General features: G+C 43.8%; 1 protein-coding gene and 1 non-coding gene across 2 annotated transcripts; one reads left to right on the top strand and one right to left on the bottom strand.

Annotated features, from left to right (window-relative positions):
* Positions 1–850: 850 nt before the first annotated feature.
* On the bottom strand, positions 851–957 carry LOC125158080 (U6 spliceosomal RNA). The gene has a single exon (XR_007149188.1). It is a non-coding gene; the product is annotated as a U6 spliceosomal RNA (small nuclear RNA).
* Positions 958–4,753: 3,796 nt separating this feature from the next.
* Positions 4,754–6,181, top strand: LOC125157020 (nuclear RNA export factor 5-like). Its single transcript, XM_047843270.1, is given in 7 exon segments — positions 4,754–4,837; positions 4,930–5,044; positions 5,159–5,229; positions 5,350–5,419; positions 5,556–5,650; positions 5,762–5,906; positions 6,048–6,181. Coding segments are annotated over 7 exon segments (714 nt in total).
* The last annotated feature ends 14,265 nt before the right edge of the window (positions 6,182–20,446 follow it).

Raw genomic sequence — 20,446 nt, 5'->3', positions numbered from 1 at the left:
AACTATATTTTCTGATGGTTTGATACCACAAGAGCCTGTGGACCTGGTGAGGAACTGGGTCTCCTAGGGTGAGCTAATTCCTTGAGCTAGTAATCAACTTGCCTATGAACATGGTTTTGATATGTAAACCAGCAAATCCAGAGCCCACACCCCCAGCCACCTCCTTTATCAAACTCTCACACCCCAGTCCAATATTCTCTTTTTCCTAAATCACCCCAAGTCCAGACACTGGACAACTAGGGGCCACCCTTATCACTCAGAGCCCACCAAAATTATTCCAACTTTTCAATCCAAAGTTTTACTCAGCATACTGATCCTGCTTCTCCCGTTCCTTTCCATAAAACCAGAATAAAGATTCTGGTTCATGTTTTCCCCTCATTCTGTCTGCCACCTGACAGCTCCACCAGGAGCTTCCTCGTGTGGCCCTGAGTGTTATTGTATGTCCCCTCCTCTTGGGACCTGTAGGTAATAAACTCTTCTTTCAAGGACATTGGCTCCATGTCTGCCATCTCACTGTAACTGATTACCGAAAATCTCAGGTATATTTTAAGACATCTAGTTGAGGGTAAAGGCCAGAGTCATGTGATCCTCTCAGGTCTGGGTTTGGTATGTGGAGAGGGTCTTTTGGAGCCAGGGGGTTGTTGGAGATTAATGTTCTTGCGATTGATGTAAAGGTAGGAGAGTGGCAGAGAACCCAACATTATCCTTGAATCTTCACACCAACCACTCAGGCTAGATTGCATTATGCTCTTGGAAGTTTCCCAAGGCTTCCTTTATGCCCCAGCATGTGACTTATTCTGCCATGTTTCATGTCAGTTAAGTAAATAAATTGGTTAATAACATTTTTAAAAAATATACAGAATGCTTCACAAATTTGAGTGTCATCCTTGTTCAGGGGCCATGCTAATCTTCTCTGTATCATTTCAATTTTAGTATATGTGCTGCTGAAGCAAGCACTTGTTACTAACATTGTTTAAATCTAACTCATCTAACTGAATTTTTGTTTCCCTGTTTTAGCTATCACTCAGTGAGATGTGTTAAAATTTCCAGTTGTGATAGTGGATTTGTCCATTTTCCATTTACTTCTGTCAGTCTTAGGTGTTAATATACTGTACCCAATTCCAATGTGTGGGTTTCCCCCCACACATATTCAAGCAAGTCTCCTACACAAGCTGGGTGTCTTATAAGGTAACTCAATTCTGACACCATCTGCCTGGAGATGGCATCAGATTCCACAGGTTAAGGGCTCATTCCCACAAGGCTGCCCTGTACTTTAGATGCTAATCTCGAGTCCAAGTTGTTACCTGTGCTTCTGACACTCTGGCTATAAGTCAGAGGTTCCCACAACCCCTTCCTTGGGTTCGATTAATTAGCTAGAGTGGCTTACAGAACTCGGGAAACTTGTTTATTCACTACATCACTGGTTTATTACAAAGGATATGAAAGAATAGGAATTGACAGCCAGATGAAGGGATACATGGGGTGAGGCCCCAAACGCAGAAGCTTCTGTCCCCGTGAGGTTTGGGGCACGACACAGTGGCACGTGGAGGCATTCCGGTTTACCAACCTGGAATCTCTGAACCCGGTCCTTTGGGGTATTTCATGGAGGCTTAATTACATGGTCAGGATTAAATTGTTGGCCATCGGTGATTGGACTCAGTCTCCAGCCCCTTGCCTTCCCTAGAGGTCAGGGAAGTAGGACTGAAAGTTCTAACCCTCTAATCTCATGGTGGGTTCTTCTGGCAACCAACCCCCAACCTTAGGTGTTTTCCAAAAGTCATCTCACTAACATAAAAAAATACAGATTTATCATTTTCAACATAGAATATTCCAAGAATTTTCGGAGCTTTGTAGCAGGAGGGGCAAAAAGACCAATTAAGATGGGTATAGTAGCATACCCAATTAAGATGAGTATACTAGATTTCTGTTGGTTAATGTTTAAATTGCCATTTCCCCTAATTTTCTGTATCAATAAACTTTACATGTGTCTCTTCTAAGGTGCATTTGACGGAATTTTTATCTAGCCTGATGTTTGCCTTTCGATTTGGAATATTTCATCTGCTTACATGTAATGGCATTAACATACATAATTTGGCTTAAACATGTCATCCTAATATTTGCTTTATATTTATTTTTACCTGTTCTAATTTCCTTTTCCTTTCCTTTCTTTTGAGATAATCAATAAGGCCTAGGTTTGGTTTTCCTCATACCCCTGTAGGCTTGACAAACACAGAGCTTCGTGAATCTGTGACTTGATGTCTTTGGTCACTTTTTAAACTTCCTAACTATCATTTATTTAAATATATCTTCTGTACTGTTGCCTTTCCTTTTTATCTGGGACCAATTGAACATACGTTTTTATTATTTCCTACGACACCTTCAACTCTTGTCCTTTCTCTTTCAGGATCCTCCATCATTTTGTCTCACCAGGCTTAATGCTGGGTATTTCTTCAGACTAATTATTTGTTTATAGAATTCTCCATCCAGGTGGGTAACTTGCCTTTGACTCTTGAAACATAGCACCACACAGTCAGGGTAGATTCTGTTATTGATTTAGAGCTCAGGTTGGAGTAGGGTGTTATAGACAGTAATTAACTTGTGCCAGGTCACCCAGCCTGGAAATGTCAGAGCAGGAACTAAGATCTCAGAATGGAGCCTCTGCCCAACCCTTCTTTGTGTGCTTGTTCTCTCCCGGGCTGAGGATGCTCCCTACCTCTCATCTTCCAGGAAGCAGATCCACAGTGGAGGTTTCCAAACTTTAAGCATGTTGTTGTTATATTTCTTTTTAGATGAAAAAAGTCAACGATATTTCTTCATTACTCATAAAAGTTATCACAGGACTTTTCTCTGTTATTCAGGCCATTGATGTGTTTTCTACCTTGATTTGGTTTTAATTTTGCTGTTTTTATACCGTTCTTCCTGATTTCAGAGTACATTGATAGACATCATTCCTTTCAAAGAGGACCTAGATACCTGGGTGTTTCCCAAGGAAGTATGAAAGCTGATATAAGCATGGCATTTCTGGCATTCATCTTCATGAATACATGAACAAGAAGGAGAAGCAGCAATGGATGATACTTATGTACAACCCCAAATAAGATAGTGTTAAAAATAAATTCAAGTGAGTAAATTTTAAAGATATTATTGGATTTATTCAACAATCCGTGAATTAGGCAGCATGCCATCTAGCAAATGGAAAGAAGTTCCTAAGAGCTGGTCAAAATGGAAGACCTTTATAGGCAGAAAGCAACAGGACAAGGAAATTACTGACAAATAGTGGATTGTTTCAGACAAGGTGACCTTCCTTTTGGGGGATGGCAGGGGCCTATTAAGCAGATTACCTCACTAGTACTGACCAGAAGATGCCAGACTGACTAGTTAAGATTACATTCCTGAGAGAGGCTGAAACTGCAATTAGGTTAGGTATTAAGTCAATGAGGTGACCTGTATTAGGTGTAATCACCTGAAATTAGGTGACACAAGCTTAGCATTAGTGACTCCATTTGGGGCCTGTTGTCTCTTCTTTAACAATGTTAAGTGATCAGTTATCATGGTTGATTTGTACTAGGCAGTGGAATACGTAACCCTGTAGTTAACTATATCTTTTTTTTTTCCTACAACATGACAGAGTGTAGGCATTAATTAATGGTTGAGCAATCTTAATGGTAGTCTTGGTATTCGTGGGGCAAAAGTGTAGAAATCATTTTTAGAACTCATGGATTTCTTCTTTCTCTCCACTTCCCCACAGCATCCACTAAGCCAATGAACTGTACCATAGGAGGGGCCAGAGGCATTATTAAAGTTTTGTCCATGCTAATGTGGACATAAGGAAAGAAAGAATTACTCCATGGAGATAAATGAGGGTGAATGGGCAAGATGGAACCATGGGAGTAGGTTCAAGATCACAGTTCTGGCAAGACATATGGAATGTGCAGGAGAGACAGGTCAGGGCAGCTGTGATGGTCTTGTGTAGAGATGCTAGATTATTTTGCTGGGAACAGGTGAGATTTGTAACGTGTCTCTTTCTTTCTTTCTTTCTTTCTTTCTTTTTTTTTATTTCTTCTAGGAGTTATCTGCCTCGGTCACCTAAGGGTAGGTTCAGAGAAATGATGTAAAGGGATAAGAGTAGAGGATGGCTAAAAGCAAAGGTGAAAACTGCACCCAAGGCGATGGAGCAACTTTCCACTGGATGTCTCAGCTTGGCTCAAGATGAGTGCGGGAGATGGAGGTCGAGTCTCTGGAGACTTTATCTGAGGGGCAATCAGGGTCTTCGTGAGGTAGAATCTCCTGGAAATTTATAAAAGGAAGATCACGTCTAATATCTTAAGTGTTTATTTGGAGGAGAGCTTTGAATGGAGAGAAAGGGAATTTAATAAATCCCTATTTGGGGGAGCACCTGGGTGGCTAATGTCAGTTGAGTGTCCAACTTTGGCTCAGGTCATGGCCTCACAGTTCACGAGTTCAAACCCTACATCGGGCTTACTACTGTCAGCACAGAGCCGGCTTTGGATCCTCTGTCCCCCTCTCTCTGCCCCTGATCCACTTGAGCATGCTTTCTCTCTCTCTCAAAAAAAATAAATAAAACAATAAAAATAAAGAAATCCATATTTGGTACAAAATATGAAATTATGTCAATGATCCTTTTTTTTAGCACTTTCTTTTCAAGCTCAGTAGGTGGTTGGAAAAGGATCTGTTCTCTAGTCTTAATTCTATGTTGCCACTCTTCTCTCCTATCCTCTCTTTTACCCCCTACATGCCCTATGGAAGAAAGTATGACAATACATGGCTACTGATTTCAATCCTGAGCCATTGCAGTGTACCCTTCACCCCTTTTGATGTATAAGAGAATGCTGAAGCCAGAGGAGTGGGCACAGGGAAGGGGGAGAGCTGGTTCTCCAGCACTTTTTCTGTTGCTTCTGCCACCTGTAGTTCCACTATGTGAAAACACAGGCCTAGAACTTTGTCCAGGATGCTGACACTGCCTCTGCATTGAAGGGTGTCAGCTCTAAGATGTGTAACGAGGAGAACCAGAAGGTTTGTGTCAAGGACATTACCTGTACCTAGTCCTGGGGAAGGAGGACAGGCCAGGGGTTAGCTGTCTTCTTTAGAATGAGAGTTCCTAGTGCTTACCCCACCCCTCCTTTCTGTAGATATCTCTTTGTCAGTCATTCTGCTGTACCCTACTCTGTGTGGTATGAGTTGGAGCCAGAAGAAATGGAACATCTAAAGGTAATGCAGACTCAAGGCCCATTGTGTGTTCATACCCAGACCTACCTCTTCTTCCTCCAGCCCCCGATTTCCCTATCCCCACCAGAGCCTCACAGTGGCTCTCTCCATCTCTCTCTGCAGCTGACCATGAACAAACACTATGATGTCTCCCAGCAAACTCTTGACCTCCAGAGGCTCTGCTTTGACCCAGGTACAGTTGACAGCAGTAATGCTAGGGCAGGGATCTGCCTGGGAGGGAGACTTAAAGGATGACAATGTGGGGAGGGGTTGGTACTGGCCCTGGACCCCTCTCAGCCTTCCTATTGCCTCTTCTCAGATTGTTGAAGACTTGGTGGGCCATGATATTGATATAATCCTGAATTCAAGAAAATGCATGGCTGCCACCCTGAAGATCATTGAAAAGAGTTCCCCCTGATGTGAGGCCTTATGCCCAGTGCTGTTTTTATGGTAGAGGATGGTACGAATGGTGTGGAGGGAAGACTTGTTTCTGAGGCCCTAGATAGTAACTGTCACTCTAACTCCTCACAAAAAGCTGTTGTCCTTGAACTCGATCAACAACAAACTGTACAGGCTGGATGGCCTGTCTGACATTATACAGATGGTCCCCACAGTCAAGATCCTGAAGCTCTCCAAGAATGAGGTGGGAAGAGGGAGCCAGATCAAAGTTGGGGTTGACGGTGGGTGGTAGTGTTTATCAGTGATGACAAGAGGCAGGAGAAGGTACCTGTGTGGAAAAGTGGGGGCTGGGGGTGCAGGGGCCCACATGTCTCTCTTTCCCTGGGACTCGTTTCCAGCTTCCTCCCTATATTTCTCAGCAGACGTCAGCCTGAGAGCTGGACAAAGTGAGGGAGCTGTGGCTAGAAGGGAATCTGTGACACCTTTCCTGGGGACCTCTGCCCCTGGGAGCATGAGCTACCTGACAGTGCCCATCTGCAGGAGGCAGCAGCTATGAGGAGGACCATGTGCCCTGACTTCTCTACTCTCTCTCTCACCTGTGCTTAGAGGTCTCCTTTCCTTCCTGTGACCTGCTTACCTGTTTTCCTGGTCTGGGGTCTGTTTCTTACCCTTCTGCACTTAGCTTTCCCTAACATACTGCTATGTTCTGACTGTGTCCCCCACCTCACCGCATTCATTTGTTGAAATCCTGACACCCAAAGACGATAGTATCAAGAGGTGGTTTTTTGGGAGGTGCTAAGGTCATGAGGGTGCAACCTTCCTGAATGGAATGAGTACCATTATATAAAAGGCTCCAGAGAGATCCCTAACACCTTGTACCATGTGAGGACACAGCAAAACGATGCCAGGAATGAACCAGGAAGAGGGCCCTCACAAGAAAGCGACCATGCTGGTGACTTGATCTAGACTTTCCAGCCTACAGAGTGGATAGCAGAAAATTACTGTCATTTATCAGATACCAGCTTGGTAGTATTTTGTTATAGCAGCCTGAACAGACTAAGACACATGCCTTCCCATGAGTGTGTTCCAGGAAGCGGGGCTCCATCTCCTCTCCAGAACCAGAGTGACCACTTTGGGCCAGGTGGTGGTGCCTGGTACTGAGAATGGCCCTCAACCCCAGGGCTTCATGCTGAGACAGGCCTTCCTACTCCCTGCTGAGATGGTGCTTCCCTCCCTTGTTCTGAGAGGGACCCTCTTTTCCTTGAACCAAATGTGTCCCCTCCTCCAATTCCAGGATGCCATAGTGGCTTTTCCTGCCCATGCTGAGGGCTGAGGTCTTGGGGGGCTGCCATCATGACATCCGTTCCTATGACCCAATGCCAGGAGCTGGGCCCTCCTTGAGACAAACCAGGGTTCCCTGAGTCAGGGGGCCAGAAGTGGGAGACTGCTAGGGAGCAGAGGACTTCCTGAGGCAGGAATGGAAGTCAGAGAGCAGAGGTGTTTGAGGAGACAGATGGAGAGGCTTCTCAGAGGCACTGTTCCCTCCCCACCCCCACACATGTCACATCATCCAAACCGGCCCTTCAGAGGATCCATGGGTAGCCCAACGAATATAATCCCTCAGGCAAGGAACCGACTGAGGCAGACACAGGTGCACTGGGACCATCAGGAGGGAAGGCGGTGATCATAAGAGGGGACCGCAGACCCTCAGCTTCATGCTGACCTGGGACTTGACCCTCTACTCCTTCTGGGGATGGTCGCCTGCCCTTGTGGCTGCCTCGTTCCCCATGCCCAGCTCAGACTGAGTTCACACAGGTGACAAACCTTCAACCAGCACCCATCCAGTGGGCCCCCAGACCAACACCTGCATGTTTTTCATTCCTACCTTGGGTGCCAGGGTGTTAGGGAAACAGGCTGTGGGGTTTGATGGTTCTCACCCTAAATCCTTACCTTTCAAACTTGGACCTATTACCTAACCTCTCATTTTCCTCATTTGCAGAAGGGGCCCAATAATATCCATCTCTTGGGCAGCTGTGAAAATTGAATCAAATGAACTTGTGGAGTGGCTGTCACAGAGTCTGCACATAGTAACATTCCTGTCACTGAGAGCAGATCGCTCCTATTGTTGCTCTCCCAATTCCTGACACCTCGATTCCCAGGAACTTTTGTCCCCTTCAGCATGAGTATCATGTAAGATCCTGACTGGGGAATGCTGTGTGAGTGTGTCAAGCATGTGCAACTCTAAGGGGGTATTGTTTGTTGTTGAAGTGGAAAGAAATTCTCAGGGTTCTGTTCATAACCTATTTTCCCTCTCCCCCCACCAAGTGTCATTGACATATAAGTGACATTCAACCACATTCACTTATTGTACCTTGTATCTGTACCTTCACCCAGACTTTCACTGCTACCCCTGTCAGCAATTCCAAGTGAGTGCTGTGTTTTGGGTGGCACTCCCAGCCCAGCCTTGGTTCAGGGGTGTGGGAATGTGGTTGTGTAGCCCTTGGGATTTTATCAATATTGCTGAAAGCCATCAGGTAGATCCAAGGAGTCTAGCCTAGTGGTAAGGGCATGGGCTCTGGAATCGGAATATGGGTTCTCTTCCAGACCCCAACACCCACTAGCTGTGCGACCTTGGTCAAGTCATAGGACCCCTCTGTGACCCAGTGTCTTCCTCTGAAAATGAGGATTATACAGTCCACTCCTTGGGCTGTTTTACAGACGAAATGAGAGTATAAAACCATCTCTGAGGTGCAGTTAAGCCTCCTAATCTAGCGAAACTGGTAGATAATCTCTCCAAAGGTGGTCTCTGTGGCAGGGGTAGAGGTATCAGCCAAGCAATCTGGGGGGGGGGGTGGAGCAGGCACAGTAGGGGTATGAAAGGAATGTAGTTGCTGAGTGGCAGTGGAAGCAGGACGTTGTTGAGGGAGTGGGGCTGCCTATGTGTCCAGCTGTCCCAGGGCTCATGTTGGCCTAGTGTATGCATCGTGAATGATAACTCTGTTTGTGAGGGACGTCAGCCCTAAGGAGACCCAGAACACATTCTCTATCCCAGTTCCCACACCTTCCTGAAGCTTCTTGACCACCTTCTCTCAGGAGCAGCAGGAATGATGCACTTTTTCACCACCCAGTCTGGGATGAACCTCCAGTGGTCTAAGAAGTGAGTGGTCAGGCGGCATGCAGATAGGAGCTGGCAGGAGCCAAGAAGGGAATAATGGGAACTTGCAAGTAATTGTTTTGCTTGGTTATTTCACTCATTGTCACCCTGAACATTCCTGTCTCCATACACATTAAATTACCTAGTTGTTTTGAACAGGTTTACAATTATGTTGGCCTCATTCCTTTATTGACAGATGTTTTGGTTTCAGGAGTTTTCCCAGTACACACTGACACAGGGCTCATTCTACTGCATATGTTGCAGTAAATGTGGAGCCATATTTTCCTTGCATAGATTGGGAAATGGCAGCCCTAATGGATGTCATCTGACTTTTCTCTACCCCAGGGGACTTTGTGACAACCACTGGGACCACACTGGTTCTCACTTGGCCCAAAGTGAGGTCCAGGTATTCAGGCCAAGTGAGTGGAGACTGGGTGACCTGGGGATGCGACTCAGGGCTCATGGCTCTGCTGATCTCCCACCTTCCTCCCTTTACTTCCTCCAGGCCAAGCACACGATTCCAGAGGAGGCCCTCACCTAAGCTGATTCAGGATGGTGAGAACACAGCCCTGACAAGAAACTCTTGGATGTGGTCATCTTTGTAGTGTTTCTCCTCCGGTCTTAGTATAACCCTGTGAAAGAGCAGGAGGTCTGCTTGGGGTTGGGAAGCCAACAGTTAACTGACACTAATCCACCCAAAGGGCTAGTTGTTGTGCATATTTGTCTCACTCAGAATTCCTGATTCTTTTGATAATAAAGAATGATGTTGCCTGTTACGTCAAATCCCTGCAAAATCCATTTTGAGGCAGGCATTTTTTGTACTACAGGCAAAGGTAAAGTCAGAGAGGGTCAGAGACTCCTTGAGAACAGCGGGGTAGGGTCTCAAATCCTGGACCCCCTAAATCCCAGGCTGTGTGTGTGCTCCCTAGGGCCACGTAGCTGTCGAGGTGGGGAATGTTACCCTGGTAAACCTGGAGATGGTGTTCTGTGCCCCTAGCATATGACTAAAATGTTTTTATACAGAGAACAGTATAATTGCTTAGCCATACAAATGAACTTAGATACCTTTTGTGGGGCGGGAGGGAAATGGCATTAAAGAGCACATGAAAACCTGGGAACTAAAAATTACCCATATACATGGATGACATAGGATAAATGTCCTTGATATCGAAAGAAATCAATAAAGAGATCATAAATTGATATTAACCTAGAATTGTTATTAAAAGCAATAAGAGTGTCCAACCAATCTATGAAAAGCTATACAACCACGATAACTATAAAAATGTAACTGCAAACATTAGATGAGATACTAAATGAGAAAAGAAAGCTGAAGATTGTTATTTTCAGTAAAATACACACACACACACACACACACACAGAGAGAGAGAGAGAGAGAGAGAGAGGAGTCTATATCGATAGGTTGTGTATAGGCAATGTATAAAGTCATTACTTATAAAAGTCAGGTCAGGTATACACAATGTGGAGATGACCTATCTCTGAGAGGTAGGCATTTCCGTCTTTACCTCAGAGTCCCTTCCACTCCTTTGCTGGTGTGCAGGGAAACTTTCAAAGACTGCAGGGTTTGAAACTCATTTGTATGGGGAAAACTCTTCAGGGTTAGTTCTGGGAGGTTCCACAGGTAGACCTTCCTTGATAACCCAGGAGAAAAGGGAAAAGAGGTGGGTTTAGATGGAGGGTGAATGTTGGTGGCCCTTGAAGGGGGAAGGAGCTGATGAGGACTTAGCTCTTTAGCCCCATAGCTCCAGGGCAGCCCTCAGGTTGTGGCTGTCTTCAGTTGAAAACCAAGAGTGCTCTTGGGTCAGAACCTTCCCAGGGTCATGAGGGGATGGGCACAGGAAATGGTACCCAGAGAGCCTTGTGCTTCTCTACTTCACTTTTATTCTCTGTCTTGACTTTTTGTATTCCCCACCCTCAGCTGAGTTCATCTGTAACTTTGTACTGTCTGGCAGTTAATCCCCACTTCTATCATTCACACTTTGGCTGGGTGGTAGGAATAATTAAAGCAAGTATACTAACAACAATAATAAAAGATACCAACAATTATAGCACATATAGTGGATAAATTACTTGGTCAAGATCATGGAAGTACTGGTTCCCAGCATCAAATGCAGGTCTTTCTGACCCAAAAGCCCCTGCCCTAACCCCTGTGTATACATTGAGTGTTCTTCTGTGTTAGGCTGGAGGCCAGCACAGGGGAGGGAAGTCACCCAAGGTCCTGTGGTCAGTGATGGGTCTGGCAACTGGGACACATGCTTGATGACTCCCATCTTCTATAGTTGACCTGTTACTATTATTATTTCTCCCATATTATTTCTTCTTCCTGAAGGTTCAGTAAAAAATTGTTTCATCCATGTCAAAGTAGAAGGAAACTAAGGAGACAGGAAAGCATGAAGGGAATAGGAAATGATGAAATGGGACCAAAGTTCACTTCTTGCTGCTACATTTCCAGATAATGTTTCAAATCTTCTACTTTATGGGCAGAGGAGGCAGTGTGGTCCAGAAGTAATACACCTCAAGTCCTGCTACATGCCAGACATTCTTTGAGGTTTTCTCCCTTTCTTCTTACAAGTCTGGAAGTAGGCACCCTTAGTCCCATTTTACAGATGACCAACCTCAGACTCGCAGAGCTGTGTAAATGTTCCAGAATCAAACATCTACCCCTTGCCATCTGCACAGGCCAACCAGAAGTCTCCCATTTGGGTGATGGATTTTGAGGCCTTAAGGACTTATAGTGGGAAACTCTCCTGATATAGAAACTGGGCGGTGTCACGTCCTCATTTGGCATGAAGATGATGGTGGGGATGAAATCTTGCACCATGAGTCATGAGCCAAGAGGCCTGGCTATGGGGGCCACATAGACTGGCTGATTCTTGGGGTGTTGAATTGGACCCAGGAAGCAGCACAAATGGTTGCCTTTTGGAAAGGGAACCTGAACTATAGGATATTAACATGGACAACTACTATATGAAAGGTGTTTTACAGTTCATCTCATTGAATCCCAACTACTCTATGCGAGACCAATACTTACCAATGATCAGGGAACAGACATTAAAAGTTAAGTAACAAAATCCAAGAAACGGTATTGTAATTAAATTCTTTAATACACAAAGATTAGGTTCTTCCCTGTTTGTCCTATGAGCCATCATTCCACATCTCGGAAGGCATTATTATTCACTTGTTCTTGTTCAAACAGTGCACGGAAATACTTTTAAAATACGAAAACTCATTAAAAATAATCAAATGTTGTCTGCACAGCAAACATTAAAAGGCATGTGAAAAGCTGGGGTAGATCATTTCTAACCTACCTTCAGACACTTGTTTACGTATTCAATGTACAAAATATTCTTAAACAATAGAGATAGGTCAATGATACCAAGAGTGGATGCACATAAGAAGGAACATAAATTCTTAATAATCACGTGAAAACATGCTACTCTAAATAAGTAAATAAGTAGAAAATAAACCATATCAAGTGAAACAGGGATATCACAATGTATAAAGCAAAATATGACCCCACTTCTGCAAAAAGTATATATCAACATAGGTGTATAGGTATGAGTGTGATTAAATAGATTAGTGCAATACATACAGAGAAAAATTTGGGAAATAGGCACCGCTAAGTTAACAGAGACTATCTTTGTGTTACAGTGAGTGTGTTACAGTGAGCAAAAGGTAGGGACAGAAGGGAGCGACATAACAATTTCCGCTTTTAAATATGCATTTTATATGTTTCTCGTATGTGTCAGACAAAGAGAAGTATTAACTGGCAATCTGGCAAAGTATGGGGATAAAGTTTTGTGAAACAGGCATATCAGCAACTGAGTCACAAGATAATAGTGTAGCTATATGTTTGTTTAGCAACTTAGAAACCTGTTCATATCCTGTAGAATGCAAATAGTATGCTAAATAGATGTCTATGATAATTCACTGTGTATGCATTGTTGGGGAGAGAGATATGCTTATTTTATAAATTTTCATTTTTATAGTGTCTGAAATATGGAAACATTGAATAAAATATCAAAAACATAAAATAATTGCGAGGTGATTACAAATATGATACATATTCATGGCCTTGGAAGCAGATCAAAACAATTTATTTGACAGTTTTCTGTATGCATATGTGTTCGTGTATGTTTCTTTGTTTCAAACTTCTCCACACCAATTATTCATATACTAAGTCATGCAACTTTCTACTTAGTTCACTGAGGGGCTGGGTTTCCCGACCAGAGCTTAAGGATCCCAGGATGGCAATGAAAGTAGAAGGATTGGTGCCAGTGAGTAGAAAAGTCTAGAAATCTTGGCCTATATTATGGTATCTATTCACCTTCCTCCCTCACCACCAATACCACAGCCCTTTCCATCCCCTATCCTTTGCCAATCTCCATAGTTGAGACTTTCACACCTGCATTGCTGGCTCCGGTCATCAGGTAGCACTGTTCTCCATTTTCTAAAGCTCCCCTCCCCTGCCACCCTGGGCCCTTTTTATAAACAGAAACAAAATGTTTCTTCAAAGCACATTACAGAATGACAAGTACGGTATGATACAAATTCTTTATGAAAACTTTATATGTGCATAAAAAGACCAAAATGCATGGTTTTGCTTCCTGTTTATGCCTACATCTACATCTAATTAATTACCTAACCAATTAATTAATTAATTCTATATTGGGTGTCTACTATGTGCCAGACACTATCAGTCTAAGACTACATCTGCATCGTAACCTTACCTCTCTTCATCTCCAGACCTGCATTGTTGGAAATGCCCACAGGATCAGCCTGGATGTTAGTGCCCACCCCATAAGGTATGATCTCCATTCCAAGCAAGATCAGTACAAGCTTGACCCCCGAGTCCTAGAAACCCACCATCCAAATGGGAAATTATAGGGTTGAGTGGGAGAGGTTGTAACCTGACAAAAGGTGCCACCTTACAACTCACACATCTGTACTCTTGCATAGGACTAGCAGACTATAACCTTCTCCTGATTAAACTTCACTCATAAAGAGTAAAGGATGAGTTGGAGGTTTTACTTCCCCTTTAGTCTTTTGCTCTGTTAGAATGGTACATTTTGGAATTGGCTTTATGTCTGTCATATCCCTAGGAGGGTGGTTCCACCCATTTAGTCATCTGACAGGTCGATCTGAGATGACATGGAGTTTCTGCTTCATGTAAGACCTTCTCTGTCAGTTATGGGGGTCTAGATCCATATCCATGGAACACAGAAAATAATAGATACCAAGTTCTCAAAGACAAGCACAGGACAAAGATTCTGGTCTGAACATCTAACTCTCCTGATTTAGTAAAATGGTTTTTACAGATTTCTCACATGATGGTTCCTCAGAGTTCCTCTAACACCTGACACTCATGTGACCCTTTTCCATCTCCTCTCCCTCCTGTCCACAAAGGCACACACAGTGAAATTCCTCTATAAGCTAGCAGTGAAGAAAACTTTTTAAAATATGATTTCAAACCCAGAAGTAATAAGAGAAAACAGTGATACACTTGATTTCATTAAAAATTGCACAGCAAAAAAAAAAAAAAGTTAGAGAGGGAGGGAGCCAAACCATAAGAGACTCTTAATAACTGAGAATAGGGGAGAAGGCGGTGGCATAGGAGGATACTGGGCTCACCACGTCCTGCTGATCACTTAGATTCCACCCACATCTGCCTAAATAATCCAGAAAACCGCCAGAAGACTAGCAGAAAGGACTCTCCAGAGCCAAGCATACACAAGAGGCCCACGGAAGAGGGTAGGAAGGGCAGAGAGGTGGTGCGCACTACACAGACTGGCGGGAGGGAGCCAGGCAGTGGAGGGGCAGCCCGCCAGGCAAGGCAGAGCCCCCAAAGTCTGGCTTGCAAAAGTGTAGGGGCCAGACTCTGTGAGTTCTGACGGCCAGCAGGACTTAACATCTGGAATGTTAAAAGTCAACAGCTCTGCTCGGAAAGTGGGAGGGTGAGAGGAAACCGGGAGGGAGACGTGTTGAGCCCCAGAAGACAGAGCTCAGCTGGGCGGGGAACAAAGGCATTGGCCAGCACCATCTCCCTCTCTTATCCCCCAACCCAAATCCCAAAGGGAACCAGTTCCCGTCACTGAACTTTCTTGCACCATGCAAACACCGAACACTATGCCTCTGTGGATCCATCCCTCTGACGGGTCTGCCTCCATCCTGGTGCTTCAGGGCCCCTCCCACAGGGGACCACTGATGGCAAAGTGAGCTAAGCCTGTCCCTCATGCCCCTGTGCACCTTTTGGATCCACCCCGGCTAATACGCCAGATTCCACCAAAGCAGCACCACAAGCCTGGCAGTGTGCAAGTAGCCCAGACAGGGGCCACATCACTACACAGTGATTCCTGCCCCTAAGAGAGGGGAAGATAAGGTACACATCAGTCTGTGGCCCCAGCAGTGGGCTGGGGATAGACATCTGGTGTGACTGCGGCCACACCCACCAACATAAGTTACTCCAGACAGCACAAGGGAAGTGCCCTGCAGTTCTGAGCCACTCCAAGGACTGTCCAAAATGATGAAACGGAAGAATTCTCCTCAAAAGAAACTCCAGGAAGTAGTGACAGCTAACAAATTGATCAAGAATGATTTAAGTCCTATAATGGACCATGAATTTAGAAAAAATAGTCATAAAATTAATCGCTGGGATTGAAATAAGTATATAAGGCAGCAGAGTCTCTATTACTACAGATATAAAGGGACTAGGAAACAGTCATGAGGAGCTGAAAAATGCTATAAATGAGGTGCAGAATGAAATGGAGGCGAGGGGAAGATGGCGGCGTAGGAGGACGCTGAGCTCACTGCGTCCTGCGGATCACTTAGATTCCACCCACACCTGCCTAAATAACCCAGAAAATCACCAGAAGACTAGCAGAATGGATTCTCCGGAGGCAAGCGTAGATGAGATGTCCAAGGAAGAAGGTAGGAAGGGCGGAGAGGTAGTGCACGCTACACGGACTGGCGGGAGGGAGCCGAGGCAGAGGGGCAGCCCACCGGCCAAGCAGAGACCCCAGCTCTGGCTTGCAAAAGCAGAGGGGCTGGACAGAGTGTGTTCTGACAGCAAGCAGGACTTAACATCTGGAAGGTTATAAGTTAACAGCTCTGCTCAGAGAACGGGAAGGCTGGAGGACAACGGTAGGGAGAGTTTTTGAGCCCTGGACGACAGAGCGCAGCTTGGCGGGGAACAAAGGCGCTCGCCAGTGCCATCTCGCTCCCCTATCCCCCAGCCAAAATCCCAAAGGGAACCAGTTCCTGCGAAGGAACTTGCTTGCACCACGCAAACACCAAATGCTGTGCTTCTGTGGATCCATCCCTCGGGGGGTCTGACTGCCTCCAGGTGCTGCAGGGCCCCTCCCAAAGCGGATTTCGGAAGGAAAAGTGAGCTGAGCCTGTCCCTCCCACCCCTGTGCACCTTGCTGATCCACCCCAGCTAATACGCCAGATCCCGAGCACCACAAGCCTGGCAGTGTGCAAGTAGCCCAGATGGGCCACGCCACCCCACAGTGAATCCTGCCCCTAGGAGAGGGAAAGAGAAGGCACACACCAGTCTGACTGTGGCCCCAGCGGTGGGCTGGGGGGGGCAGACATCAGGTCTGACTGTGGCCCCATCCACCAACGCAAGTTATTCAAGAGAGCACAGGGGTAGTGCCCCGCAGTCCTGCACCACTCAGGGACTATCAAAAATGACGAAACAGGAGAATTCCCCTCAAAAAAAAAAGTCCCGGAAATAACGACAGCTAATGAACTGATCAAAAACGATTTAACCAATATAAAAGAAAGTGAATTTAGAATTATAGTCATAAAATTAATCGCTGGGCTTGAAAACAGTATAAAGGACAGCAGAGAATCTGTTGTTACAGAGATCAAGGGACTAAGGAACAGACAGGAGGAGCTAAAAAATGCTATTAATGATCTGCAAAATAAAATGGAGACAACCACGGTTCAGATTGAAGAGGCAGAGGAGAGAATAGGTGAACTAGAGATAAAATTATGGAAAAAGAAGAATCTGAGAAAAAGAGAGATAAAAATTCCAGGACTATAAGGGGAAAATTAGAGACCTAAGTGAGGCACTAAAGAGGAATAATCTACGCATAATTGGTATTCCAGAGGAGGAAGAGAGACGGAAAGGTGCGGAAGGTATACTTGAAGAAATAATAGCTGAGAACCTCCCAGATCTGGGGAAGGAAAAAGGCACTGAAATCCAAGAGGCATAGAGAACTCCCCTCAGATGTAACTGGAATCGATCTGCATGACATATCATAGTGAAATTGGCAAAATACAAGGATAAAGAGCAAATTCTGAAAGCAGCTAGGGATAAACATGCTCGAACATATACAGGGAGACCGATAAGACTCGTGACCGATCTCTCTACTGAAACTTAGCAGGCCAGAAAGGAATGGCAGGAGATCTTCAATGTGATGAACAGAAAAAAATATGCAGCCGAGAATCCTTTATCCAGCAAGTCTGTCATTTAGAATAGAAGGAGAGATAAAGGTCTTCCCAAACAAAACTGAAGGAATTTGTCACCACTAAACCAGCTCTACAAGAGATCCTAAGGGGGATCCTGTGAGACAAAGTAGCAGAGACATCGCTACAAGCATGAAACCTAGGGACATCACATTGACTCTAAACCCATATCTTTCTATAATGACACTGAATGTAAATGGACTAAATGCCCAAAGAAAAGACATAGGGTATCAGAATGGATAAAAAAAACAAGACCCATCTATTTGCTCTCTACAAGAGACTAAGTTTTGACCTGAGGACACGTTCAGATTGAGAGTGAGGGGATGGAGAACTATTTATCATGCCACTGGAAGTCACAAGAAAGCTGGAGTAGCCATACTTAGAGCAGACAAAAAAGACTTTCAGTCAAAGACTGTAACAAGAGATGAAGAAGGGCATTATATAATAATCACAGGGTCTATCCATCAGGAAGAGCTAACAATTATAAATGTCTATGCGCCAAATATGGGAGCCCCCAAATATATAAAACAATTACTCACAAACATAAGCAACCTTATTGATAAGAAAGTGGTAATTGCAAGGGACTTTAATACTCCACTTACAACAATGGATAGATCATCTAGACACACGGTCAATAAGGAAACATGGGCCCTGAATGATACATTGGATCAGATGGACTTGACAGATCTATTTAGAACTCTGCATCCCAAAGCAACAGAATATACTTTCTTCTCGAGTGTACACGGAACATTCTCCAAGATAGATCACCTACTGGGTCACAAAATAGTCCTTCGTAAGTATACAAGAATTGAGATCAGACCATGCATACTTTCAGACCACAATGCTATGAAGCTTGAGATCAACCACAGGAAAAAGTCTGGAAAACCTCCAAAAGCATGGAGGTTAAAGAACACCCTACTAAAGAATGAGTGGGTTAACCAGGCAATTAGAGAAGAAATTAAAAAAATATATGGAAATAAACGAAAATGAAAATACAACAATCCAAACACTTTGGGATGCAGCGAAGGCAGTCCTAAGAGGAAAATACACTGCAATCCAGGCCTATCTCGAGAAACAAGAAAAATCCCAAATACAAAATCTAACCGCACACCTAAAGGAAATAGAAGCAGAACAGCAAAGACAGCCTAAACCCAGCAGAAGAAGAGAGACAATAAAGATCAGAGCAGAAATAAACAATATAGAGTCTAAAAAAACTGTAGAGCAGATCGACGAAACCAAGAGTTGGCTTTTTGAAAAAAGAAACAAAATTGATACACCTCTACCCAGGGTTCTCAAAAAGAAATGGGAGATGCCCCAAATAGATAAAATCATGAATGAAAATGGAATTATTACAACCAATCCCTCAGAGATACAAGCAATTATCAGGGAATACTGTGAAAAATTATATGCCAAAAAACTGGACAAAATGGAAGAAATGGACAAGTTCCTAAACACCCACACTCTTCCAAAACTCAATCAGGAGGAAATAGAAAGCTTGAACAGACCCATAACCAGCGAAGAAATTGAATCAGTCATCAAAAATCTCCCAACAATTAAGAGTCCAGGACCAGATGACTCCCCAGGGGAGTTCTACCAGACGTTTAAAGCAGAGATAATACCTATCCTTCTCAACCTATTCCAAAAAATAGAAAGGGAAGGAAAACTTCCAGACTGATTCAAGGAAGCCAGTATTACTTTGATTCCTAAACCAGACAGAGACCCAGTAAAAAAAGAGAACTACAGGCCAATATCCCTGATGAATATGGATGCAAAAATTCTCAATAAGATACTAGCAAATCGAATTCAACGGCATATAAAAAGAATTATTCACCATGATCAAGTGGGATTCATTCCTGGGATGCAGGGCTGGTTCAACATTCGCAAATCAATCAACGTGATACATCACAGTAGTAAAAGAAAAGATAAGAACCATATAATCCTGTCAATCGATGCAGAAAAGTCCTTTCACAAAATTCAGCACCCTTTCTTAATAAAAACACTTGAGAAAGTCGGGATAGAAGGAACATACTTAAACATCATAAAAGCCATTTATGAAAAGCCCACAGCTAACATCATCCTCAACGGGGAAAAACTGAGAGCTTTCTCCGTAAGATCAGGAACACGACAGAGATGCCCACTCTCACTGCTGTTGTTGAACATAGTGTTGGAAGTTCTAGCATCAGCACTCAGACAACAAAAGGAAATCAAAGGCATCAAAATTGGCAAAGATGAAGTCAAGCTTTCACTTTTTGCAGATGACATGATATTATACATGGAAAATCCGAAAGACTCCACCAAGAGTCTGCTAGAACTGATAGATGAATTCAGCAAAGTTGCAGGATACAAAATCAATGTACAGAAATCAGTTGCATTCTTATACACTAATAATGAAGCACCAGAGAGACAAATAAAGAAACTGATCCCATTCACAATTGCACCAAGAAGCATAAAACACCTAGGGATAAATCTAACCAAAGATGTAAAGGATCTTTATGCTGAAAACTATAGAAAGCTTATGAAGGAAATTGAAGAAGATATAAAGAAATGGAAAAACATTCCGTGCTTATGGATTGGAAGAATAAATATTGTCAAAATGTCAATACTACCCAAAGCTATCTACACATTCAATGCAATCCCAATCAAATATGCACCAGCATTCTTCTCAAAGCTAGAACAAGCAATCCTCAAATTCATATGGAACCACAAAAGGCCCCGAATAGCCAAAGGAATTTTGAAGAAGAAGACCAAAGCAGGAGGCATCACAATCCCAGACTTTAGCCTCTACTACAAAGCTGTCATCATCAAGACAGCACGGTATTGGCACGAAAACAGACAATAGACCAATGGAATAGAATAAACACCCCAGAACTAGACCCACAAACGTATGACCAACTAATCTTTGACAAAGCAGGTAAGAACATCCAATGGAAAAAAAGACAGTCTCTTTAACAAATGGTGCTGGGAGAACTGGACAGCAACATGCAGAAGGTTGAAACTAAACCACTTTCTCACACCATTCACAAAAATAAACTCAAAATGGATAAAGCACCTGAATATGAGACAGGAAACCATCAAAACCCTAGAGGAGAATGCAGGAAAAGACCTCTCTGACCTGAATCGTAGCAATTTCTTACTTGACACATCCCCAAAGGCAAGGGAATTAAAAGCAAAAATGAA

Source organism: Prionailurus viverrinus, chromosome X (assembly GCF_022837055.1).
Source record: "Prionailurus viverrinus isolate Anna chromosome X, UM_Priviv_1.0, whole genome shotgun sequence".
NCBI classification, from domain to species: domain Eukaryota; kingdom Metazoa; phylum Chordata; class Mammalia; order Carnivora; family Felidae; genus Prionailurus; species Prionailurus viverrinus.
This window is presented reverse-complemented; position numbering and strand designations above follow the sequence as displayed.